At 53.1% G+C, this 24,595-nt stretch overlaps 1 protein-coding gene across 1 annotated transcript in view; it reads left to right on the top strand.

Moving 5' to 3' along the window:
- Nucleotides 1-24,595, top strand: part of LOC140472196 (integrin alpha-M-like) — a 38,754-nt gene that overhangs the window by 11,660 nt on the left and 2,499 nt on the right. The window contains exons 4-5 of the mRNA XM_072567469.1: nucleotides 23,090-23,229; nucleotides 24,166-24,311. Coding sequence (XP_072423570.1) covers nucleotides 23,090-23,229; nucleotides 24,166-24,311 — 286 coding nt within the window. The remainder of the gene's footprint in view (nucleotides 1-23,089; nucleotides 23,230-24,165; nucleotides 24,312-24,595) is intronic.

Below are 24,595 nucleotides of genomic sequence, written 5' to 3'. Positions count from 1 at the left end.
CACCGCCCTGTGTCTGTTACTGTACACACACCGCCCTGTGTCTGTTACTGTGTACACTCACCGCCTTGTGTCTGTTACTGTGTACACACACCGCCCTGTGTACGTTACTGTGTACACTCACCGCCCTGTGTCTGTTACTGTGTACACACACCGCCCTGTGTCCGTTACTGTGTACACACACCGAACCAGTATCTGTTACTGTGTATACGCCGCCCTGTGTCCGTTACTGTGTACACACACCGCCCTGTGTCTGTTACTGTGTACACTCACCGCCCTGTGTACGTTACTGTGTACACACACCGGCCTGTGTCTGTTACTGTGTACACACACCGCCCTGTGTCCGTTACTGTGTACACTCACCGCCCTGTGTCTGTTACTGTGTACACACACCGAACCAGTATCTGTTACTGTGTACACACACCGCCCTGTGTCTGTTACTGTGTACACACACCGCCCTGTGTCCGTTACTGTGTACACACACCGCCCTGTGTCCGTTACTGTGTACACACACCGCCCTGTGTCCGTTATTGTGTACACTCACCGCCCTGTGTACGTTACTGTGTACACACACCGCCCTGTGTCTGTCACTGTGTACACTCACCGCCCTGTGTACGTTACTGTGTACACTCACCGCCCTGTGTCTGTTACTGTGTACACACACCGCCCTGTGTCCGTTACTGTGTACACACACCGCCCTGTGTCCGTTACTGAGTACACACACCGCCCTGTGTCCGTTACTGTGTACACTCACCGCCCTGTGTCCGTTACTGTGTACACACACCGCCCTGTGTCTGTTACTGTGTACATACACCGCCCTGTGTACGTTACTGTGTACACACACCGCCCTGTGTCTGTCACTGTGTACACTCACCGCCCTGTGTACGTTACTGTGTACACTCACCGCCCTGTGTCCGTTACTGTGTACACACACCGCCCTGTGTCCGTTACTGTGTACACACACCGCCCTGTGTCCGTTACTGAGTACACACACCGCCCTGTGTCCGTTACTGTGTACACTCACCGCCCTGTGTACGTTACTGTGTACACTCACCGCCCTGTGTCCGTTACTGTGTACACACACCGCCCTGTGTCCGTTACTGTGTACACACACCGCCCTGTGTCTGTTACTGTGTACACACACCGCCCTGTGTCTGTTACTGTGTACACACACCGCCCTGTATCTGTTACTGTGTACACACACCGCCCTGTGTCTGTTACTGTGTACACACACCGCCCTGTGTCTGTTACTGTGTACACACACCGAACCAGTATCTGTTACTGTGTACACACACCGCCCTGTGTCTGTTACTGTGTACACACACCGCCCTGTGTCTGTTACTGTGTACACACACCGCCCTGTGTCTGTTACTGTGTACACACACCGAACCAGTATCTGTTACTGTGTACACACACCGCCCTGTGTCTGTTACTGTGTACACACACCGCCCTGTGTCTGTTACTGTGTACACACACCGCCCTGTGTCTGTTACTGTGTACACACACCGAACCAGTATCTGTTACTGTGTACACACACCGCCCTGTGTCTGTTACTGTATACACACACCGCCCTGTGTCTGTTACTGTGTACACACACCGCCCTGTGTCCGTTACTGTGTACACTCACCGCCCTGTGTCTGTTACTGTGTACACACACCGCCCTGTGTCTGTTACTGTATACACACACCGCCCTGTGTCTGTTACTGTGTACACACACCGCCCTGTGTCCGTTACTGTGTACACTCACCGCCCTGTGTCTGTTACTGTGTACACACACCGCCCTGTGTCTGTTACTGTGTACACACACCGAACCAGTATCTGTTACTGTGTACACTCACCGCCCTGTGTCCGTTACTGTGTACACACACCGCCCTGTGTCTGTTACTGTGTACACACACCGCCCTGTGTCTGTTACTGTGTACACACACCAAACCAGTATCTGTTACTGTGTACACACACCGCCCTGTGTCTGTTACTGTGTACACACACCGCCCTGTGTCTGTTACTGTGTACACACACCGCCCTGTGTCTGTTACTGTGTACACACACCGAACCAGTATCTGTTACTGTGTACACACACCGCCCTGTGTCTGTTACTGTATACACACATCGCCCTGTGTCTGTTACTGTGTACACACACCGCCCTGTGTACGTTACTGTGTACACTCACCGCCCTGTGTCTGTCACTGTGTACACACACCGCCCTGTGTCCGTTACTGTGTACACACACCGCCCTGTGTCTGTTACTGTGTACACTCACCGCCCTGTGTCCGTTACTGTGTACACACACCGCCCTGTGTCTGTTACTGTGTACACACACCGCCCTGTGTCTGTTACTGTGTACACACACCGAACCAGTATCTGTTACTGTGTACACACACCGCCCTGTGTCTGTTACTGTATACACACACCGCCCTGTGTCCGTTACTGTGTACACTCACCGCCCTGTGTCTGTTACTGTGTACACACACCGAACCAGTATCTGTTACTGTGTACACACACCGCCCTGTGTCTGTTACTGTATACACACACCGCCCTGTGTCTGTTACTGTGTACACACACCGCCCTGTGTACGTTACTGTGTACACTCACCGCCCTGTGTCTGTCACTGTGTACACACACTGCCCTGTGTCTGTTACTGTGTACACACACCGCCCTGTGTCTGTTACTGTGTACACACACCGCCCTGTGTACATTACTGTGTACACACACCGCCCTGTGTCTGTTACTGTGTACACACACCGCCCTGTGTCTGTTACTGTGTACACACACCGAACCAGTATCCGTTACTGTGTACACACACCGCCCTGTGTCCGTTACTGTGTACACACACCGCCCTGTGTCCGTTACTGTGTACACACACCGCCCTGTGTCTGTTACTGTGTACACTCACCGCCTTGTGTCTGTTACTGTGTACACACACCGCCCTGTGTCCGTTACTGTGTACACACACCGCCCTGTGTACGTTACTGTGTACACACACCGAACCAGTATCTGTTACTGTGTACACACACCGCCCTGTGTCTGTTACTGTGTACACACACCGCCCTGTGTCTGTTACTGTACACACACCGCCCTGTGTCTGTTACTGTGTACACTCACCGCCTTGTGTCTGTTACTGTGTACACACACCGCCCTGTGTACGTTACTGTGTACACTCACCGCCCTGTGTCTGTTACTGTGTACACACACCGCCCTGTGTCCGTTACTGTGTACACACACCGAACCAGTATCTGTTACTGTGTATACGCCGCCCTGTGTCTGTTACTGTGTACACACACCGCCCTGTGTCTGTTACTGTGTACACTCACCGCCCTGTGTACGTTACTGTGTACACACACCGCCCTGAGTCTGTTACTGTGTACACACACCGCCCTGTGTCCGTTACTGTGTACACTCACCGCCCTGTGTCTGTTACTGTGTACACACACCGCCCTGTATCTGTTACTGTGTACACACACCGCCCTGTGTCTGTTACTGTGTACACACACCGCCCTGTGTCTGTTACTGTGTACACACACCGAACCAGTATCTGTTACTGTGTACACACACCGCCCTGTGTCTGTTACTGTGTACACACACCGCCCTGTGTCTGTTACTGTGTACACACACCGCCCTGTGTCTGTTACTGTGTACACACACCGAACCAGTATCTGTTACTGTGTACACACACCGCCCTGTGTCTGTTACTGTGTACACACACCGCCCTGTGTCTGTTACTGTGTACACACACCGCCCTGTGTCTGTTACTGTGTACACACACCGAACCAGTATCTGTTACTGTGTACACACACCGCCCTGTGTCTGTTACTGTATACACACACCGCCCTGTGTCTGTTACTGTGTACACACACCGCCCTGTGTCCGTTACTGTGTACACTCACCGCCCTGTGTCTGTTACTGTGTACACACACCGCCCTGTGTCTGTTACTGTATACACACACCGCCCTGTGTCTGTTACTGTGTACACACACCGCCCTGTGTCCGTTACTGTGTACACTCACCGCCCTGTGTCTGTTACTGTGTACACACACCGCCCTGTGTCTGTTACTGTGTACACACACCGAACCAGTATCTGTTACTGTGTACACACACCGCCCTGTGTCTGTTACTGTGTACACACACCGCCCTGTGTCTGTTACTGTGTACACACACCGCCCTGTGTCTGTTACTGTGTACACACACCAAACCAGTATCTGTTACTGTGTACACACACCGCCCTGTGTCTGTTACTGTGTACACACACCGCCCTGTGTCTGTTACTGTGTACACACACCGCCCTGTGTCTGTTACTGTGTACACACACCGAACCAGTATCTGTTACTGTGTACACACACCGCCCTGTGTCTGTTACTGTATACACACATCGCCCTGTGTCTGTTACTGTGTACACACACCGCCCTGTGTACGTTACTGTGTACACTCACCGCCCTGTGTCTGTCACTGTGTACACACACCGCCCTGTGTCCGTTACTGTGTACACACACCGCCCTGTGTCTGTTACTGTGTACACTCACCGCCCTGTGTCCGTTACTGTGTACACACACCGCCCTGTGTCTGTTACTGTGTACACACACCGCCCTGTGTCTGTTACTGTGTACACACACCGAACCAGTATCTGTTACTGTGTACACACACCGCCCTGTGTCTGTTACTGTATACACACACCGCCCTGTGTCCGTTACTGTGTACACTCACCGCCCTGTGTCTGTTACTGTGTACACACACCGAACCAGTATCTGTTACTGTGTACACACACCGCCCTGTGTCTGTTACTGTATACACACACCGCCCTGTGTCTGTTACTGTGTACACACACCGCCCTGTGTACGTTACTGTGTACACTCACCGCCCTGTGTCTGTCACTGTGTACACACACTGCCCTGTGTCTGTTACTGTGTACACACACCGCCCTGTGTCTGTTACTGTGTACACACACCGCCCTGTGTACATTACTGTGTACACACACCGCCCTGTGTCTGTTACTGTGTACACACACCGCCCTGTGTCTGTTACTGTGTACACACACCGAACCAGTATCCGTTACTGTGTACACACACCGCCCTGTGTCCGTTACTGTGTACACACACCGCCCTGTGTCCGTTACTGTGTACACACACCGCCCTGTGTCTGTTACTGTGTACACTCACCGCCTTGTGTCTGTTACTGTGTACACACACCGCCCTGTGTCCGTTACTGTGTACACACACCGCCCTGTGTACGTTACTGTGTACACACACCGAACCAGTATCTGTTACTGTGTACACACACCGCCCTGTGTCTGTTACTGTGTACACACACCGCCCTGTGTCTGTTACTGTACACACACCGCCCTGTGTCTGTTACTGTGTACACTCACCGCCTTGTGTCTGTTACTGTGTACACACACCGCCCTGTGTACGTTACTGTGTACACTCACCGCCCTGTGTCTGTTACTGTGTACACACACCGCCCTGTGTCCGTTACTGTGTACACACACCGAACCAGTATCTGTTACTGTGTATACGCCGCCCTGTGTCTGTTACTGTGTACACACACCGCCCTGTGTCTGTTACTGTGTACACTCACCGCCCTGTGTACGTTACTGTGTACACACACCGCCCTGAGTCTGTTACTGTGTACACACACCGCCCTGTGTCCGTTACTGTGTACACTCACCGCCCTGTGTCTGTTACTGTGTACACACACCGAACCAGTATCTGTTACTGTGTACACACACCGCCCTGTGTCTGTTACTGTGTACACACACCGCCCTGTGTCCGTTACTGTGTACACACACCGCCCTGTGTCCGTTACTGTGTACACACACCGCCCTGTGTCCGTTACTGTGTACACTCACCGCCCTGTGTCCGTTACTGTGTACACACACCGCCCTGTGTCCGTTACTGTGTACACACACCGCCCTGTGTCCGTTACTGAGTACACACACCGCCCTGTGTCCGTTACTGTGTACACTCACCGCCCTGTGTCCGTTACTGTGTACACACACCGCCCTGTGTCCGTTACTGTGTACACACACCGCCCTGTGTCTGTTACTGTGTACATACACCGCCCTGTGTACGTTACTGTGTACACACACCGCCCTGTGTCTGTCACTGTGTACACTCACCGCCCTGTGTACGTTACTGTGTACACTCACCGCCCTGTGTCCGTTACTGTGTACACACACCGCCCTGTGTCCGTTACTGTGTACACACACCGCCCTGTGTCCGTTACTGAGTACACACACCGCCCTGTGTCCGTTACTGTGTACACTCACCGCCCTGTGTACGTTACTGTGTACACACACCGCCCTGTGTACGTTAGTGTGTACACACACCGCCCTGTGTCTGTTACTGTGTACACACACCGAACCAGTATCTGTTACTGTGTACACACACCGCCCTGTGTCTGTTACTGTGTACACACACCGCCCTGTGTCTGTTACTGTGTACACACACCGCCCTGTGTCTGTTACTGTGTACACACACCGAACCAGTATCTGTTACTGTGTACACACACCGCCCTGTGTCTGTTACTGTATACACACACCGCCCTGTGTCTGTTACTGTGTACACACACCGCCCTGTGTACGTTACTGTGTACACTCACCGCCCTGTGTCTGTCACTGTGTACACACACTGCCCTGTGTCTGTCACTGTGTACACACACCGCCCTGTGTCCGTTACTGTGTACACACACCGCCCTGTGTCTGTTACTGTGTACACACACCGCCCTGTGTCCGTTACTGTGTACACTCACCGCCCTGTGTCCGTTACTGTGTACACTCACCGCCCTGTGTCCGTTACTGTGTACACTCACCGCCCTGTGTCCGTTACTGTGTACACACACCGCCCTGTGTCCGTTACTGTGTACACTCACCGCCCTGTGTCTGTTACTGTGTACACACACCGCCCTGTGTCCGTTACTGTGTACACACACCGCCCTGTGTCCGTTACTGTGTACACTCACCGCCCTGTGTCTGTTACTGTGTACACACACCGCCCTGTGTCCGTTACTGTGTACACACACCGCCCTGTGTCCGTTACTGTGTACACACACCGCCCTGTGTCTGTTACTGTGTACACACACCGCCCTGTGTCTGTTACTGTGTACACACACCGAACCAGTATCTGTTACTGTGTACACACACCGCCCTGTGTCTGTTACTGTGTACACACACCGCCCTGTGTCTGTTACTGTGTACACACACCGAACCAGTATCTGTTACTGTGTACACACACCGCCCTGTGTCTGTTACTGTATACACACACCGCCCTGTGTCTGTTACTGTGTACACACACCGCCCTGTGTACGTTACTGTGTACACTCACCGCCCTGTGTCTGTCACTGTGTACACACACCGCCCTGTGTCCGTTACTGTGTACACACACCGCCCTGTGTCTGTTACTGTGTACACTCACCGCCCTGTGTCCGTTACTGTGTACACACACCACCCTGTGTCCGTTACTGTGTACACACACCGCCCTGTGTCTGTTACTGTGTACACACACCGCCCTGTGTCTGTTACTGTGTACACACACCGAACCAGTATCTGTTACTGTGTACACACACCGCCCTGTGTCTGTTACTGTGTACACACACCGCCCTGTGTCTGTTACTGTGTACACACACCGAACCAGTATCTGTTACTGTGTACACACACCGCCCTGTGTCTGTTACTGTATACACACACCGCCCTGTGTCTGTTACTGTGTACACACACCGCCCTGTGTACGTTACTGTGTACACTCACCGCCCTGTGTCTGTCACTGTGTACACACACTGCCCTGTGTCTGTTACTGTGTACACACACCGCCCTGTGTCTGTTACTGTGTACACACACCGCCCTGTGTACATTACTGTGTACACACACCGCCCTGTGTCTGTTACTGTGTACACACACCGCCCTGTGTCTGTTACTGTGTACACACACCGAACCAGTATCCGTTACTGTGTACACACACCGCCCTGTGTCCGTTACTGTGTACACACACCGCCCTGTGTCTGTTACTGTGTACACTCACCGCCTTGTGTCTGTTACTGTGTACACACACCGCCCTGTGTCCGTTACTGTGTACACACACCGCCCTGTGTACGTTACTGTGTACACACACCGAACCAGTATCTGTTACTGTGTACACACACCGCCCTGTGTCTGTTACTGTACACACACCGCCCTGTGTCTGTTACTGTGTACACTCACCGCCTTGTGTCTGTTACTGTGTACACACACCGCCCTGTGTACGTTACTGTGTACACTCACCGCCCTGTGTCTGTTACTGTGTACACACACCGCCCTGTGTCCGTTACTGTGTACACACACCGAACCAGTATCTGTTACTGTGTATACGCCGCCCTGTGTCCGTTACTGTGTACACACACCGCCCTGTGTCTGTTACTGTGTACACTCACCGCCCTGTGTACGTTACTGTGTACACACACCGGCCTGTGTCTGTTACTGTGTACACACACCGCCCTGTGTCCGTTACTGTGTACACTCACCGCCCTGTGTCTGTTACTGTGTACACACACCGAACCAGTATCTGTTACTGTGTACACACACCGCCCTGTGTCTGTTACTGTGTACACACACCGCCCTGTGTCCGTTACTGTGTACACACACCGCCCTGTGTCCGTTACTGTGTACACACACCGCCCTGTGTCCGTTATTGTGTACACTCACCGCCCTGTGTACGTTACTGTGTACACACACCGCCCTGTGTCTGTCACTGTGTACACTCACCGCCCTGTGTACGTTACTGTGTACACTCACCGCCCTGTGTCTGTTACTGTGTACACACACCGCCCTGTGTCCGTTACTGTGTACACACACCGCCCTGTGTCCGTTACTGAGTACACACACCGCCCTGTGTCCGTTACTGTGTACACTCACCGCCCTGTGTCCGTTACTGTGTACACACACCGCCCTGTGTCCGTTACTGTGTACACACACCGCCCTGTGTCTGTTACTGTGTACATACACCGCCCTGTGTACGTTACTGTGTACACACACCGCCCTGTGTCTGTCACTGTGTACACTCACCGCCCTGTGTACGTTACTGTGTACACTCACCGCCCTGTGTCCGTTACTGTGTACACACACCGCCCTGTGTCCGTTACTGTGTACACACACCGCCCTGTGTCCGTTACTGAGTACACACACCGCCCTGTGTCCGTTACTGTGTACACTCACCGCCCTGTGTACGTTACTGTGTACACTCACCGCCCTGTGTCCGTTACTGTGTACACACACCGCCCTGTGTCCGTTACTGTGTACACACACCGCCCTGTGTCTGTTACTGTGTACACACACCGCCCTGTGTCTGTTACTGTGTACACACACCGCCCTGTATCTGTTACTGTGTACACACACCGCCCTGTGTCTGTTACTGTGTACACACACCGCCCTGTGTCTGTTACTGTGTACACACACCGAACCAGTATCTGTTACTGTGTACACACACCGCCCTGTGTCTGTTACTGTGTACACACACCGCCCTGTGTCTGTTACTGTGTACACACACCGCCCTGTGTCTGTTACTGTGTACACACACCGAACCAGTATCTGTTACTGTGTACACACACCGCCCTGTGTCTGTTACTGTGTACACACACCGCCCTGTGTCTGTTACTGTGTACACACACCGCCCTGTGTCTGTTACTGTGTACACACACCGAACCAGTATCTGTTACTGTGTACACACACCGCCCTGTGTCTGTTACTGTATACACACACCGCCCTGTGTCTGTTACTGTGTACACACACCGCCCTGTGTCCGTTACTGTGTACACTCACCGCCCTGTGTCTGTTACTGTGTACACACACCGCCCTGTGTCTGTTACTGTATACACACACCGCCCTGTGTCTGTTACTGTGTACACACACCGCCCTGTGTCCGTTACTGTGTACACTCACCGCCCTGTGTCTGTTACTGTGTACACACACCGCCCTGTGTCTGTTACTGTGTACACACACCGAACCAGTATCTGTTACTGTGTACACACACCGCCCTGTGTCTGTTACTGTGTACACACACCGCCCTGTGTCTGTTACTGTGTACACACACCGCCCTGTGTCTGTTACTGTGTACACACACCAAACCAGTATCTGTTACTGTGTACACACACCGCCCTGTGTCTGTTACTGTGTACACACACCGCCCTGTGTCTGTTACTGTGTACACACACCGCCCTGTGTCTGTTACTGTGTACACACACCGAACCAGTATCTGTTACTGTGTACACACACCGCCCTGTGTCTGTTACTGTATACACACATCGCCCTGTGTCTGTTACTGTGTACACACACCGCCCTGTGTACGTTACTGTGTACACTCACCGCCCTGTGTCTGTCACTGTGTACACACACCGCCCTGTGTCCGTTACTGTGTACACACACCGCCCTGTGTCTGTTACTGTGTACACTCACCGCCCTGTGTCCGTTACTGTGTACACACACCGCCCTGTGTCTGTTACTGTGTACACACACCGAACCAGTATCTGTTACTGTGTACACACACCGCCCTGTGTCTGTTACTGTGTACACACACCGCCCTGTGTCCGTTACTGTGTACACTCACCGCCCTGTGTCTGTTACTGTGTACACACACCGAACCAGTATCTGTTACTGTGTACACACACCGCCCTGTGTCTGTTACTGTATACACACACCGCCCTGTGTCTGTTACTGTGTACACACACCGCCCTGTGTACGTTACTGTGTACACTCACCGCCCTGTGTCTGTCACTGTGTACACACACTGCCCTGTGTCTGTTACTGTGTACACACACCGCCCTGTGTCTGTTACTGTGTACACACACCGCCCTGTGTACATTACTGTGTACACACACCGCCCTGTGTCTGTTACTGTGTACACACACCGCCCTGTGTCTGTTACTGTGTACACACACCGAACCAGTATCCGTTACTGTGTACACACACCGCCCTGTGTCCGTTACTGTGTACACACACCGCCCTGTGTCCGTTACTGTGTACACACACCGCCCTGTGTCTGTTACTGTGTACACTCACCGCCTTGTGTCTGTTACTGTGTACACACACCGCCCTGTGTCCGTTACTGTGTACACACACCGCCCTGTGTACGTTACTGTGTACACACACCGAACCAGTATCTGTTACTGTGTACACACACCGCCCTGTGTCCGTTACTGTGTACACACACCGCCCTGTGTCTGTTACTGTACACACACCGCCCTGTGTCTGTTACTGTGTACACTCACCGCCTTGTGTCTGTTACTGTGTACACACACCGCCCTGTGTACGTTACTGTGTACACTCACCGCCCTGTGTCTGTTACTGTGTACACACACCGCCCTGTGTCCGTTACTGTGTACACACACCGAACCAGTATCTGTTACTGTGTATACGCCGCCCTGTGTCTGTTACTGTGTACACACACCGCCCTGTGTCTGTTACTGTGTACACTCACCGCCCTGTGTACGTTACTGTGTACACACACCGCCCTGAGTCTGTTACTGTGTACACACACCGCCCTGTGTCCGTTACTGTGTACACTCACCGCCCTGTGTCTGTTACTGTGTACACACACCGAACCAGTATCTGTTACTGTGTACACACACCGCCCTGTGTCTGTTACTGTGTACACACACCGCCCTGTGTCCGTTACTGTGTACACACACCGCCCTGTGTCCGTTACTGTGTACACACACCGCCCTGTGTCCGTTACTGTGTACACTCACCGCCCTGTGTACGTTACTGTGTACACACACCGCCCTGTGTCGGTCACTGTGTACACTCACCGCCCTGTGTCCGTTCCTGTGTACACTCACCGCCCTGTGTCCGTTACTGTGTACACACACCGCCCTGTGTCCGTTACTGTGTACACACACCGCCCTGTGTCCGTTACTGAGTACACACACCGCCCTGTGTCCGTTACTGTGTACACTCACCGCCCTGTGTCCGTTACTGTGTACACACACCGCCCTGTGTCCGTTACTGTGTACACACACCGCCCTGTGTCTGTTACTGTGTACATACACCGCCCTGTGTACGTTACTGTGTACACACACCGCCCTGTGTCTGTCACTGTGTACACTCACCGCCCTGTGTACGTTACTGTGTACACTCACCGCCCTGTGTCCGTTACTGTGTACACACACCGCCCTGTGTCCGTTACTGTGTACACACACCGCCCTGTGTCCGTTACTGAGTACACACACCGCCCTGTGTCCGTTACTGTGTACACTCACCGCCCTGTGTACGTTACTGTGTACACACACCGCCCTGTGTACGTTACTGTGTACACACACCGCCCTGTGTCTGTTACTGTGTACACACACCGAACCAGTATCTGTTACTGTGTACACACACCGCCCTGTGTCTGTTACTGTGTACACACACCGCCCTGTGTCTGTTACTGTGTACACACACCGCCCTGTGTCTGTTACTGTGTACACACACCGAACCAGTATCTGTTACTGTGTACACACACCGCCCTGTGTCTGTTACTGTATACACACACCGCCCTGTGTCTGTTACTGTGTACACACACCGCCCTGTGTACGTTACTGTGTACACTCACCGCCCTGTGTCTGTCACTGTGTACACACACTGCCCTGTGTCTGTTACTGTGTACACACACCGCCCTGTGTCTGTTACTGTGTACAAACACCGCCCTGTGTACATTACTGTGTACACACACCGCCCTGTGTCTGTTACTGTGTACACACACCGCCCTGTGTCTGTTACTGTGTACACACACCGAACCAGTATCCGTTACTGTGTACACACACCGCCCTGTGTCCGTTACTGTGTACACACACCGCCCTGTGTCTGTTACTGTGTACACTCACCGCCTTGTGTCTGTTACTGTGTACACACACCGCCCTGTGTCCGTTACTGTGTACACACACCGCCCTGTGTACGTTACTGTGTACACACACCGAACCAGTATCTGTTACTGTGTACACACACCGCCCTGTGTCTGTTACTGTACACACACCGCCCTGTGTCCGTTACTGTGTACACTCACCGCCCTGTGTCCGTTACTGTGTACACACACCGCCCTGTGTCCGTTACTGTGTACACACACCGCCCTGTGTCTGTTACTGTGTACACACACCGCCCTGTGTCCGTTACTGTGTACACTCACCGCCCTGTGTCCGTTACTGTGTACACACACCGCCCTGTGTCCGTTACTGTGTACACACACCGCCCTGTGTCTGTTACTGTGTACACACACCGCCCTGTGTCTGTTACTGTGTACACACACCGAACCAGTATCTGTTACTGTGTACACACACCGCCCTGTGTCTGTTACTGTGTACACACACCGCCCTGTGTCTGTTACTGTGTACACACACCGAACCAGTATCTGTTACTGTGTACACACACCGCCCTGTGTCTGTTACTGTATACACACACCGCCCTGTGTCTGTTACTGTGTACACACACCGCCCTGTGTACGTTACTGTGTACACTCACCGCCCTGTGTCTGTCACTGTGTACACACACCGCCCTGTGTCCGTTACTGTGTACACACACCGCCCTGTGTCTGTTACTGTGTACACTCACCGCCCTGTGTCCGTTACTGTGTACACACACCACCCTGTGTCCGTTACTGTGTACACACACCGCCCTGTGTCTGTTACTGTGTACACACACCGCCCTGTGTCTGTTACTGTGTACACACACCGAACCAGTATCTGTTACTGTGTACACACACCGCCCTGTGTCTGTTACTGTGTACACACACCGCCCTGTGTCTGTTACTGTGTACACACACCGAACCAGTATCTGTTACTGTGTACACACACCGCCCTGTGTCTGTTACTGTATACACACACCGCCCTGTGTCTGTTACTGTGTACACACACCGCCCTGTGTACGTTACTGTGTACACTCACCGCCCTGTGTCTGTCACTGTGTACACACACTGCCCTGTGTCTGTTACTGTGTACACACACCGCCCTGTGTCTGTTACTGTGTACACACACCGCCCTGTGTACATTACTGTGTACACACACCGCCCTGTGTCTGTTACTGTGTACACACACCGCCCTGTGTCTGTTACTGTGTACACACACCGAACCAGTATCCGTTACTGTGTACACACACCGCCCTGTGTCCGTTACTGTGTACACACACCGCCCTGTGTCTGTTACTGTGTACACTCACCGCCTTGTGTCTGTTACTGTGTACACACACCGCCCTGTGTCCGTTACTGTGTACACACACCGCCCTGTGTACGTTACTGTGTACACACACCGAACCAGTATCTGTTACTGTGTACACACACCGCCCTGTGTCTGTTACTGTACACACACCGCCCTGTGTCTGTTACTGTGTACACTCACCGCCTTGTGTCTGTTACTGTGTACACACACCGCCCTGTGTACGTTACTGTGTACACTCACCGCCCTGTGTCTGTTACTGTGTACACACACCGCCCTGTGTCCGTTACTGTGTACACACACCGAACCAGTATCTGTTACTGTGTATACGCCGCCCTGTGTCCGTTACTGTGTACACACACCGCCCTGTGTCTGTTACTGTGTACACTCACCGGCCTGTGTCTGTTACTGTGTACACACACCGCCCTGTGTCCGTTACTGTGTACACTCACCGCCCTGTGTCTGTTACTGTGTACACACACCGCCCTGTGTACGTTACTGTGTACACACACCGCCCTGTGTCTGTCACTGTGTACACTCACCGCCCTGTGTACGTTACTGTGTACACTCACCGCCCTGTGTCCGTTACTGTGTACACACACCGCCCTGTGTCCGTTACTGTGTACACACACCGCCCTGTGTCCGTTACTGAGTACACACACCGCCCTGTGTCCGTTACTGTGTACACTCACCGCCCTGTGTCCGTTACTGTGTACACACACCGCCCTGTGTCCGTTACTGTGTACACACACCGCCCTGTGTCTGTTACTGTGTACATACACCGCCCTGTGTACGTTACTGTGTACACACACCGCCCTGTGTCTGTCACTGTGTACACTCACCGCCCTGTGTACGTTACTGTGTACACTCACCGCCCTGTGTCCGTTACTGTGTACACACACCGCCCTGTGTCCGTTACTGTGTACACACACCGCCCTGTGTCCGTTACTGAGTACACACACCGCCCTGTGTCCGTTACTGTGTACACTCACCGCCCTGTGTACGTTACTGTGTACACTCACCGCCCTGTGTCCGTTACTGTGTACACACACCGCCCTGTGTCCGTTACTGTGTACACACACCGCCCTGTGTCTGTTACTGTGTACACACACCGCCCTGTGTCTGTTACTGTGTACACACACCGCCCTGTGTCTGTTACTGTGTACACACACCGCCCTGTATCTGTTACTGTGTACACACACCGCCCTGTGTCTGTTACTGTGTACACACACCGCCCTGTGTCTGTTACTGTGTACACACACCGAACCAGTATCTGTTACTGTGTACACACACCGCCCTGTGTCTGTTACTGTGTACACACACCGCCCCGTGTCTGTTACTGTGTACACACACCGCCCTGTGTCTGTTACTGTGTACACACACCGAACCAGTATCTGTTACTGTGTACACACACCGCCCTGTGTCTGTTACTGTGTACACACACCGCCCTGTGTCTGTTACTGTGTACACACACCGCCCTGTGTCTGTTACTGTGTACACACACCGAACCAGTATCTGTTACTGTGTACACACACCGCCCTGTGTCTGTTACTGTATACACACACCGCCCTGTGTCTGTTACTGTGTACACACACCGCCCTGTGTCCGTTACTGTGTACACTCACCGCCCTGTGTCTGTTACTGTGTACACACACCGCCCTGTGTCTGTTACTGTATACACACACCGCCCTGTGTCTGTTACTGTGTACACACACCGCCCTGTGTCCGTTACTGTGTACACTCACCGCCCTGTGTCTGTTACTGTGTACACACACCGCCCTGTGTCTGTTACTGTGTACACACACCGAACCAGTATCTGTTACTGTGTACACACACCGCCCTGTGTCTGTTACTGTGTACACACACCGCCCTGTGTCTGTTACTGTGTACACACACCGCCCTGTGTCTGTTACTGTGTACACACACCAAACCAGTATCTGTTACTGTGTACACACACCGCCCTGTGTCTGTTACTGTGTACACACACCGCCCTGTGTCTGTTACTGTGTACACACACCGCCCTGTGTCTGTTACTGTGTACACACACCGAACCAGTATCTGTTACTGTGTACACACACCGCCCTGTGTCTGTTACTGTATACACACATCGCCCTGTGTCTGTTACTGTGTTAACACACCGCCCTGTGTACGTTACTGTGTACACTCACCGCCCTGTGTCTGTCACTGTGTACACACACCGCCCTGTGTCCGTTACTGTGTACACACACCGCCCTGTGTCTGTTACTGTGTACACTCACCGCCCTGTGTCCGTTACTGTGTACACACACCGCCCTGTGTCTGTTACTGTGTACACACACCGCCCTGTGTCTGTTACTGTGTACACACACCGAACCAGTATCTGTTACTGTGTACACACACCGCCCTGTGTCTGTTACTGTGTACACACACCGCCCTGTGTCCGTTACTGTGTACACTCACCGCCCTGTGTCTGTTACTGTGTACACTCACCGCCCTGTGTCTGTTACTGTGTACACACACCGCCCTGTGTCTGTTACTGTGTACACACACCGCCCTGTGTCTGTTACTGTGTACACACACCGCCCTGTGTCCGTTACTGTGTACACACACCGCCCTGTGTCTGTTACTGTGTACACACACCGCCCTGTGTCTGTTACTGTGTACACACACCGAACCAGTATCTGTTACTGTGTACACACACCGCCCTGTGTCTGTTACTGTATACACACACCGCCCTGTGTCTGTTACTGTGTACACACACCGCCCTGTGTACGTTACTGTGTACACTCACCGCCCTGTGTCTGTCACTGTGTACACACACTGCCCTGTGTCTGTTACTGTGTACACACACCGTCCTGTGTCTGTTACTGTGTACACACACCGCCCTGTGTACATTACTGTGTACACACACCGCCCTGTGTCTGTTACTGTGTACACACACCGCCCTGTGTCTGTTACTGTGTACACACACCGAACCAGTATCCGTTACTGTGTACACACACCGCCCTGTGTCCGTTACTGTGTACACACACCGCCCTGTGTCCGTTACTGTGTACACACACCGCCCTGTGTCTGTTACTGTGTACACTCACCGCCTTGTGTCTGTTACTGTGTACACACACCGCCCTGTGTCCGTTACTGTGTACACACACCGCCCTGTGTACGTTACTGTGTACACACACCGAACCAGTATCTGTTACTGTGTACACACACCGCCCTGTGTCTGTTACTGTGTACACACACCGCCCTGTGTCTGTTACTGTACACACACCGCCCTGTGTCTGTTACTGTGTACACTCACCGCCTTGTGTCTGTTACTGTGTACACACACCGCCCTGTGTACGTTACTGTGTACACTCACCGCCCTGTGTCTGTTACTGTGTACACACACCGCCCTGTGTCCGTTACTGTGTACACACACCGAACCAGTATCTGTTACTGTGTATACGCCGCCCTGTGTCTGTTACTGTGTACACACACCGCCCTGTGTCTGTTACTGTGTACACTCACCGCCCTGTGTACGTTACTGTGTACACACACCGCCCTGAGTCTGTTACTGTGTACACACACCGCCCTGTGTCCGTTACTGTGTACACTCACCGCCCTGTGTCTGTTACTGTGTACACACACCGAACCAGTATCTGTTACTGTGTACACACACCGCCCTGTGTCTGTTACTGTGTACACACACCGCCCTGTGTCCGTTACTGTGTACACACACCGCCCTGTGTCCGTTACTGTGTACACACACCGCCCTGTGTCCGTTACTGTGTACACTCACCGCCCTGTGTACGTTACTGTGTACACACACCGCCCTGTGTCGGTCACTGTGTACACTCACCGCCCTGTGTACGTTACTGTGTACACTCACCGCCCTGTGTCCGTTACTGTGTACACACACCGCCCTGTGTCCGTTACTGAGTACACACACCGCCCTGTGTCCGTTACTGTGTACACTCACCGCCCTGTGTCCGTTACTGTGTACACACACCGCCCTGTGTCCGTTACTGTGTACACACACCGCCCTGTGTCTGTTACTGTGTACATACACCGCCCTGTGTACGTTACTGTGTACACACACCGCCCTGTGTCTGTCACTGTGTACACTCACCGCCCTGTGTCCGTTACTGTGTACACACACCGCCCTGTGTCTGTTACTGTGTACACACACCGAACCATTATCTGTTACTGTGTACACTCACCGCCCTGTGTCCGTTACTGTGTACACACACCGCCCTGTGTCTGTTACTGTGTACACACACCGCCCTGTGTCTGTTACTGTGTACACACACCGCCCTGTGTCTGTTACTGTGTACACTCACCGCCCTGTGTACGTTACTGTGTACACACACCGCCCTGTGTCTGTTACTGTGTACACTCACCGCCCTGTGTCCGTTACTGTGTACACTCACCGCCCTGTGTCCGTTACTGTGTACACACACCGCCCTGTGTCCGTTACTGTGTACACACACCGCCCTGTGTCCGTTACTGTGTACACTCACCGCCCTGTGTACGTTACTGTGTACACACACCGCCCTGTGTCTGTTACTGTGTACACTCACCGCCCTGTGTCCGTTACTGTGTACACACACCGCCCTGTGTCTGTTACTGTGTACACTCACCGCCCTGTGTCCGTTACTGTGTACACTCACCGCCCTGTGTCCGTTACTGTGTACACACACCGCCCTGTGTCCGTTACTGTGTACACACACCGCCCTGTGTCTGTTACTGTGTACATACACCGCCCTGTGTACGTTACTGTGTACACACACCGCCCTGTGTCTGTCACTGTGTACACTCACCGCCCTGTGTACGTTACTGTGTACACTCACCGCCCTGTGTCCGTTACTGTGTACACACACCGCCCTGTGTCCGTTACTGTGTACACACACCGCCCTGTGTCCGTTACTGAGTACACACACCGCCCTGTGTCCGTTACTGTGTACACTCACCGCCCTGTGTACGTTACTGTGTACACACACCGCCCTGTGTACGTTACTGTGTACACACACCGCCCTGTGTCTGTTACTGTGTACACACACCGCCCTGTGTCCGTTACTGTGTACACACACCGCCCTGTGTCCGTTACTGTGTACACTCACTGCCCTGTGTCCGTTACTGTGTACACTCACCGCCCTGTGTCCGTTACTGTGTACACACACCGCCCTGTGTCTGTTACTGTGTACACACACCGAACCATTATCTGTTACTGTGTACACTCACCGCCCTGTGTCCGTTACTGTGTACACTCACCGCCCAGTATCCGTTACTGTGTACACACACCGAACCATTATCTGTTACTGTGTACACTCACCGCCCTGTGTCCGTTACTGTGTACACACACCGCCCTGTGTCTGTTACTGTGTACACACACCGCCCTGTGTCTGTTACTGTGTACACACACCGCCCTGTGTCTGTTACTGTGTACACTCACCGCCCTGTGTACGTTACTGTGTACACACACCGCCCTGTGTCTGTTACTGTGTACACACACCGCCCTGTGTCCGTTACTGTGTACACACACCGCCCTGTGTCCGTTACTGTGTACACTCACTGCCCTGTGTCCGTTACTGTGTACACTCACCGCCCTGTGTCCGTTACTGTGTACACACACCGCCCTGTGTCCGTTACTGTGTACACACACCGCCCTGTGTCTGTTACTGTGTACACACACCGAACCATTATCTGTTACTGTGTACACTCACCGCCCTGTGTCCGTTACTGTGTACACACACCGCCCTGTGTCCGTTACTGTGTACACACACCGCCCTGTGTCCGTTACTGTGTACACACACCGCCCTGTGTCTGTTACTGTGTACACACACCGAACCAGTATCTGTTACTGTGTACACACACCGCCCTGTGTCTGTTACTGTGTACACACACCGCCCTGTGTCTGTTACTGTGTACACACACCGAACCAGTATCTGTTACTGTGTACACACACCGCCCTGTGTCTGTTACTGTGTACACACACCGCCCTGTGTCCGTTACTGTGTACACACACCGCCCTGTGTCAGTTACTGTGTACACTCACCGCCCTGTGTCTGTCACTGTGGACACACACCGCCCTGTGTCCGTTACTGTGTACACACACCGCCCTGTGTCCGTTACTGTGTACACACACCGAACCAGTATCTGTTACTGTGTACACACACCGCCCTGTGTCTGTTACTGTGTACACTCACCGCCCTGTGTCCGTTACTGTGTACACACACCGCCCTGTGTCCGTTACTGTGTACACACACCGCCCTGTGTCTGTCACTGTGGACACACACCGCCCTGTGTCCGTTACTGTGTACACACACCGCCCTGTGTCCGTTACTGTGTACACACACCGAACCAGTATCTGTTACTGTGTACACACACCGCCCTGTGTCTGTTACTGTGTACACTCACCGCCCTGTGTCCATTACTGTGTACACACACCGCCCTGTGTCCGTTACTGTGTACACACACCGCCCTGTGTCCGTTACTGTGTACACACACCGCCCTGTGTACGTTACTGCGTACACACACCGCCCTGTGTCCGTTACTGTGTACACACACCGCCCTGTGTCTGTTACTGTGTACACTCACCGCCCTGTGTCCGTTACTGTGTACACTCACCGCCCTGTGTCCGTTACTGTGTACACTCACCGCCCTGTGTCCGTTACTGTGTACACACACCGCCCTGTGTACGTTACTGTGTACACTCACGGCCCTGTGTCTGTTACTGTGTACACACACCGCCCTGTGTACGTTACTGTGTACACACACCGCCCTGTGCCTGTTACTGTGTACACACACCGCCCTGTGTCCATTACTGTGTACACTCACCGCCCTGTGTCCGTTACTGTGTACACACACCGCCCTGTGTCTGTTACTGTGTACACACACCGCCCTGTGTCCGTTACTGTGTACACACACCGCCCTGTGTCCGTTACTGCGTACACACACCGCCCTGTGTCTGTTACTGTGTACACACACCGCCCTGTGTCTGTTACTGTGTACACACACCGAACCAGTATCCGTTACTGTGTACACACCGCCCTGTGCCTGTTACTGTGTACACACCGCCCTGTGTCCGTTACTGTGTACACACACCGCCCTGTGTCTGTTACTGTGTACACACACCGCCCTGTGTCTGTTACTGTGTACACACACCGAACCAGTATCCGTTACTGTGTACACACCGCCCTGTGCCTGTTACTGTGTACACACCGCCCTGTGTCCGTTACTGTGTACACACCGCCCTGTGTCCGTTACTGCGTACACACACCGCCCTGTGTCTGTTACTGTGTACACACACCGCCCTGTGTCTGTTACTGTGTACACACACCGAACCAGTATCCGTTACTGTGTACACAGCGCCCTGTGCCTGTTACTGTGTACACACCGCCCTGTGTCCGTTACTGTGTACACACACCGCCCTGTGTCTGTTACTGTGTACACACACCGCCCTGTGTCTGTTACTGTGTACACACACCGAACCAGTATCCGTTACTGTGTACACACCGCCCTGTGCCTGTTACTGTGTACACACCGCCCTGTGTCCGTTACTGTGTAAACACACCGCCCTGTGTCCGTTACTGCGTACACACACCGCCCTGTGTCTGTTACTGTGTACACACACCGCCCTGTGTCTGTTACTGTGTACACACACCGAACCAGTATCTGTTACTGTGTACACTCACCGCCCTGTGTCCGTTACTGTGTACATACACCGCCCTGTGTCCGTTAATGTGTACACACACCGCCCTGTGTCCGTTACTGTGTACACTCACCGCCCTGTGTCTGTTACTGTGTACACACACCGCCCTGTGTCTGTTACTGTGTACACACACCGCCCTGTGTCCGTTACTGTGTACAGTCACCGCCCTGTGTCTGTTACTGTGTACACACCGCCCTGTGTACGTTACTGTGTACACTCACCGCCCTGTGTACGTTACTGTGTACACACACCGCCCTGTGTACGTTACTGTGTACACACACCTCCCTGTGTCTGTTACTGTGTACACACACCTCCCTGTGTCTGTCATTCTGTATCGAATCGCATCTTTAAATAAAACACCGCATATGTATTTTTCTGCAGGGATCCCACCGTTTTGCTGTTCCTCTCTGGAGAAATCACTCTGTAATTGTACTCAGAAACCCAGTACCCCAAATCTGTTCATCAAAATCGTCACCCACGTATCTGTTGTTCAACCGACACAGAACCCACTGTGCCCGCAACGTATTTCAATAGATTTCAGTCTGTAACTCCCTCCCAAATATCTCTGATTCCATATATAAACAGCTCACACTCCGACAACCCCACCCTGAACCCCTCGATTAGATTCCAGTCTGTAACTCCCTCCGGGGTATCTGTTATTCTGTCTATAAATCACCCCAAACCCCTCGATTAGATTCCAGTCTGTAACTCCCTCCCGGGTATCTGTTATTCTGTATATAACCCACCCCGAACCCCTCGATTAGATTCCAGTCTGTAACTCCCACCCCGGGGTATCTGTTATTCTGTATATAAACCACCCCGAACCCCTCGATTAGATTCCAGTCTGTAACTCCCTCCCGGGTATCTGTTATTCTGTATATAAACCCCCCGAACCCCTCGATTAGATTCCAGTCTGTAACTCCCTCCCGGGTATCTGTTATTCTGTATATAAACCCCCCCGAACCCCTCGATTAGATTCCAGTCTGTAACTCCCTCCCGGGTATCTGTTATTCTGTATATAAACCACCCCGAACCCCTCGATTAGATTCCAGTCTGTAACTCCCTCCCGGGTATCTGTTATTCTGTATATAAACCACCCTGAACCCCTCGATTAGATTCCAGTCTGTAACTCCCTCCCGGGGTATCTGTTATTCTGTATATAAACCACCCCGAACCCCTCGATTAGATTCCAGTCTGTAACTCCCTCCCGGATATCTGTTATTCTGTATATGAACCCCCCCCCGAACCCACACCTTTCTGACACCCTATTCCTCTGTCTCACAGGTACCCCATCCCTGAATATCAGCTATGAGCTGAAGTTGGATGAACATCGCAAGATAGAAAGAGCAACACTCGCTCGTCAGACCACGGGCACCTTTGTGCTCACAGCACAGCATTGCCTGCCTCAAACCATCCAAGTAAAAGTGAGGGAGCTTTACTCTGTATCTAACCCCGAGCTGTCCCTGTCCCTGGGAGTGTTTGATGGGGGGGGACAGTGTAGAGAGAGCTTTACTCTGTATCTAACCCCGTGCTGTCCCTGTCCCTGGGAGTGTTTGATGGGGGGGGACAGTGTAGAGGGAGCTTTACTCTGTATCTAACCCCGAGCTGTCCCTGTCCCTGGGAGTGTTTGATGGGGGGGACAGTGTAGAGGGAGCTTTACTCTGTATCTAACCCCGAGCTGTCCCTGTCCCTGGGAGTGTTTGATGGGGGGGACAGTGTAGAGAGAGCTTTACTCTGTATCTAACCCCGAGCTGTCCCTGTCCCTGGGAGTGTTTGATGGGGGGACAGTGTAGAGGAAGCTTTACTCTGTATCTAACCCTGTGCTGTCCCTGTCCCTGTCCCTGGGAGTGTTTGATGGGGGGGACAGTGTAGAGTGAGCTTTACTCTGTATCTAACCCTGTGCTGTCCCTGTCCCTGTCCCTGGGAGTGTTTGATGGGGGGGACAGTGTAGAGGGAGCTTTACTCTGTATCTAACCCCGAGCTGTCCCTGTCCCTGGGAGTGTTTGATGGGGGGGACTGTGTAGAGGGAGCTTTACTCTGTATCTAACCCCGAGCTGTCCCTGTCCCTGGGAGTGTTTGATGGGGGGGACAGTGTAGAGGGAGCTATACTCTGTATCTAACCCCGAGCTGTCCCTGTCCCTGGGAGTGTTTGGTGGGGGGGACAGTGTCGAGGGAGCTTTACTCTGTACCTCACCCCGTGGATTGGATTGTGAATTAAAGTCGGTCTTGGTGGAGGAGGGAGATGAGGTTACATTGTGGGGGCTGTAGGATGGGATAGGAGGGTTCTGAGAGGCCGACCCTCCTGCGAGCCCTGCTCTAACTCCACCATCTGACCTGTCCTGTCTCTTGGTCCTACACAGAACTGCATCCAGGATTTCCTGAATCCCATTGAGTTAAACGTTGTGTATAGCGGTGAGGGTGTGCAATCCCAGAATAAACCAGCGCCCATAATACAATCCGGAAACACTGGAAAGTTCATGGGAAACGTGAGTTCGGAAGTTCGTGTGTGTGTGGGGGGTGGGGGGGGGGGGTGTGGGGGGGGTGTGGGGGGGGGTGTGGGGGGGGTGTGTGGGGGGGGGGGGGGGTGGGGGGGATGTGTGTGTGGGGTCTGTGTGTCTGTGTCTGTGTGTGTGTGTCTTTGTGTGTGTGTGTAAAACCATTTTGATTCCCATCCAACCCTTCCCTATGTATGGCACCCTCTCCACACCCAACACCCGCTTCCCATCTCTGTAACCCCCTACACCCCCTCCCTATCTCTGTAAACCCCTACACCCCCTCCCTATCTCTGTA

The sequence above is a fragment of the Chiloscyllium punctatum genome, unplaced genomic scaffold (genome assembly GCF_047496795.1).
Source record: "Chiloscyllium punctatum isolate Juve2018m unplaced genomic scaffold, sChiPun1.3 scaffold_265, whole genome shotgun sequence".
In the NCBI taxonomy this organism is placed as follows: Eukaryota; Metazoa; Chordata; class Chondrichthyes; order Orectolobiformes; family Hemiscylliidae; genus Chiloscyllium; species Chiloscyllium punctatum.
The sequence above is the reverse complement of the archived record's forward strand: the minus strand, read 5'-3'. Positions and strand labels throughout refer to the sequence as shown.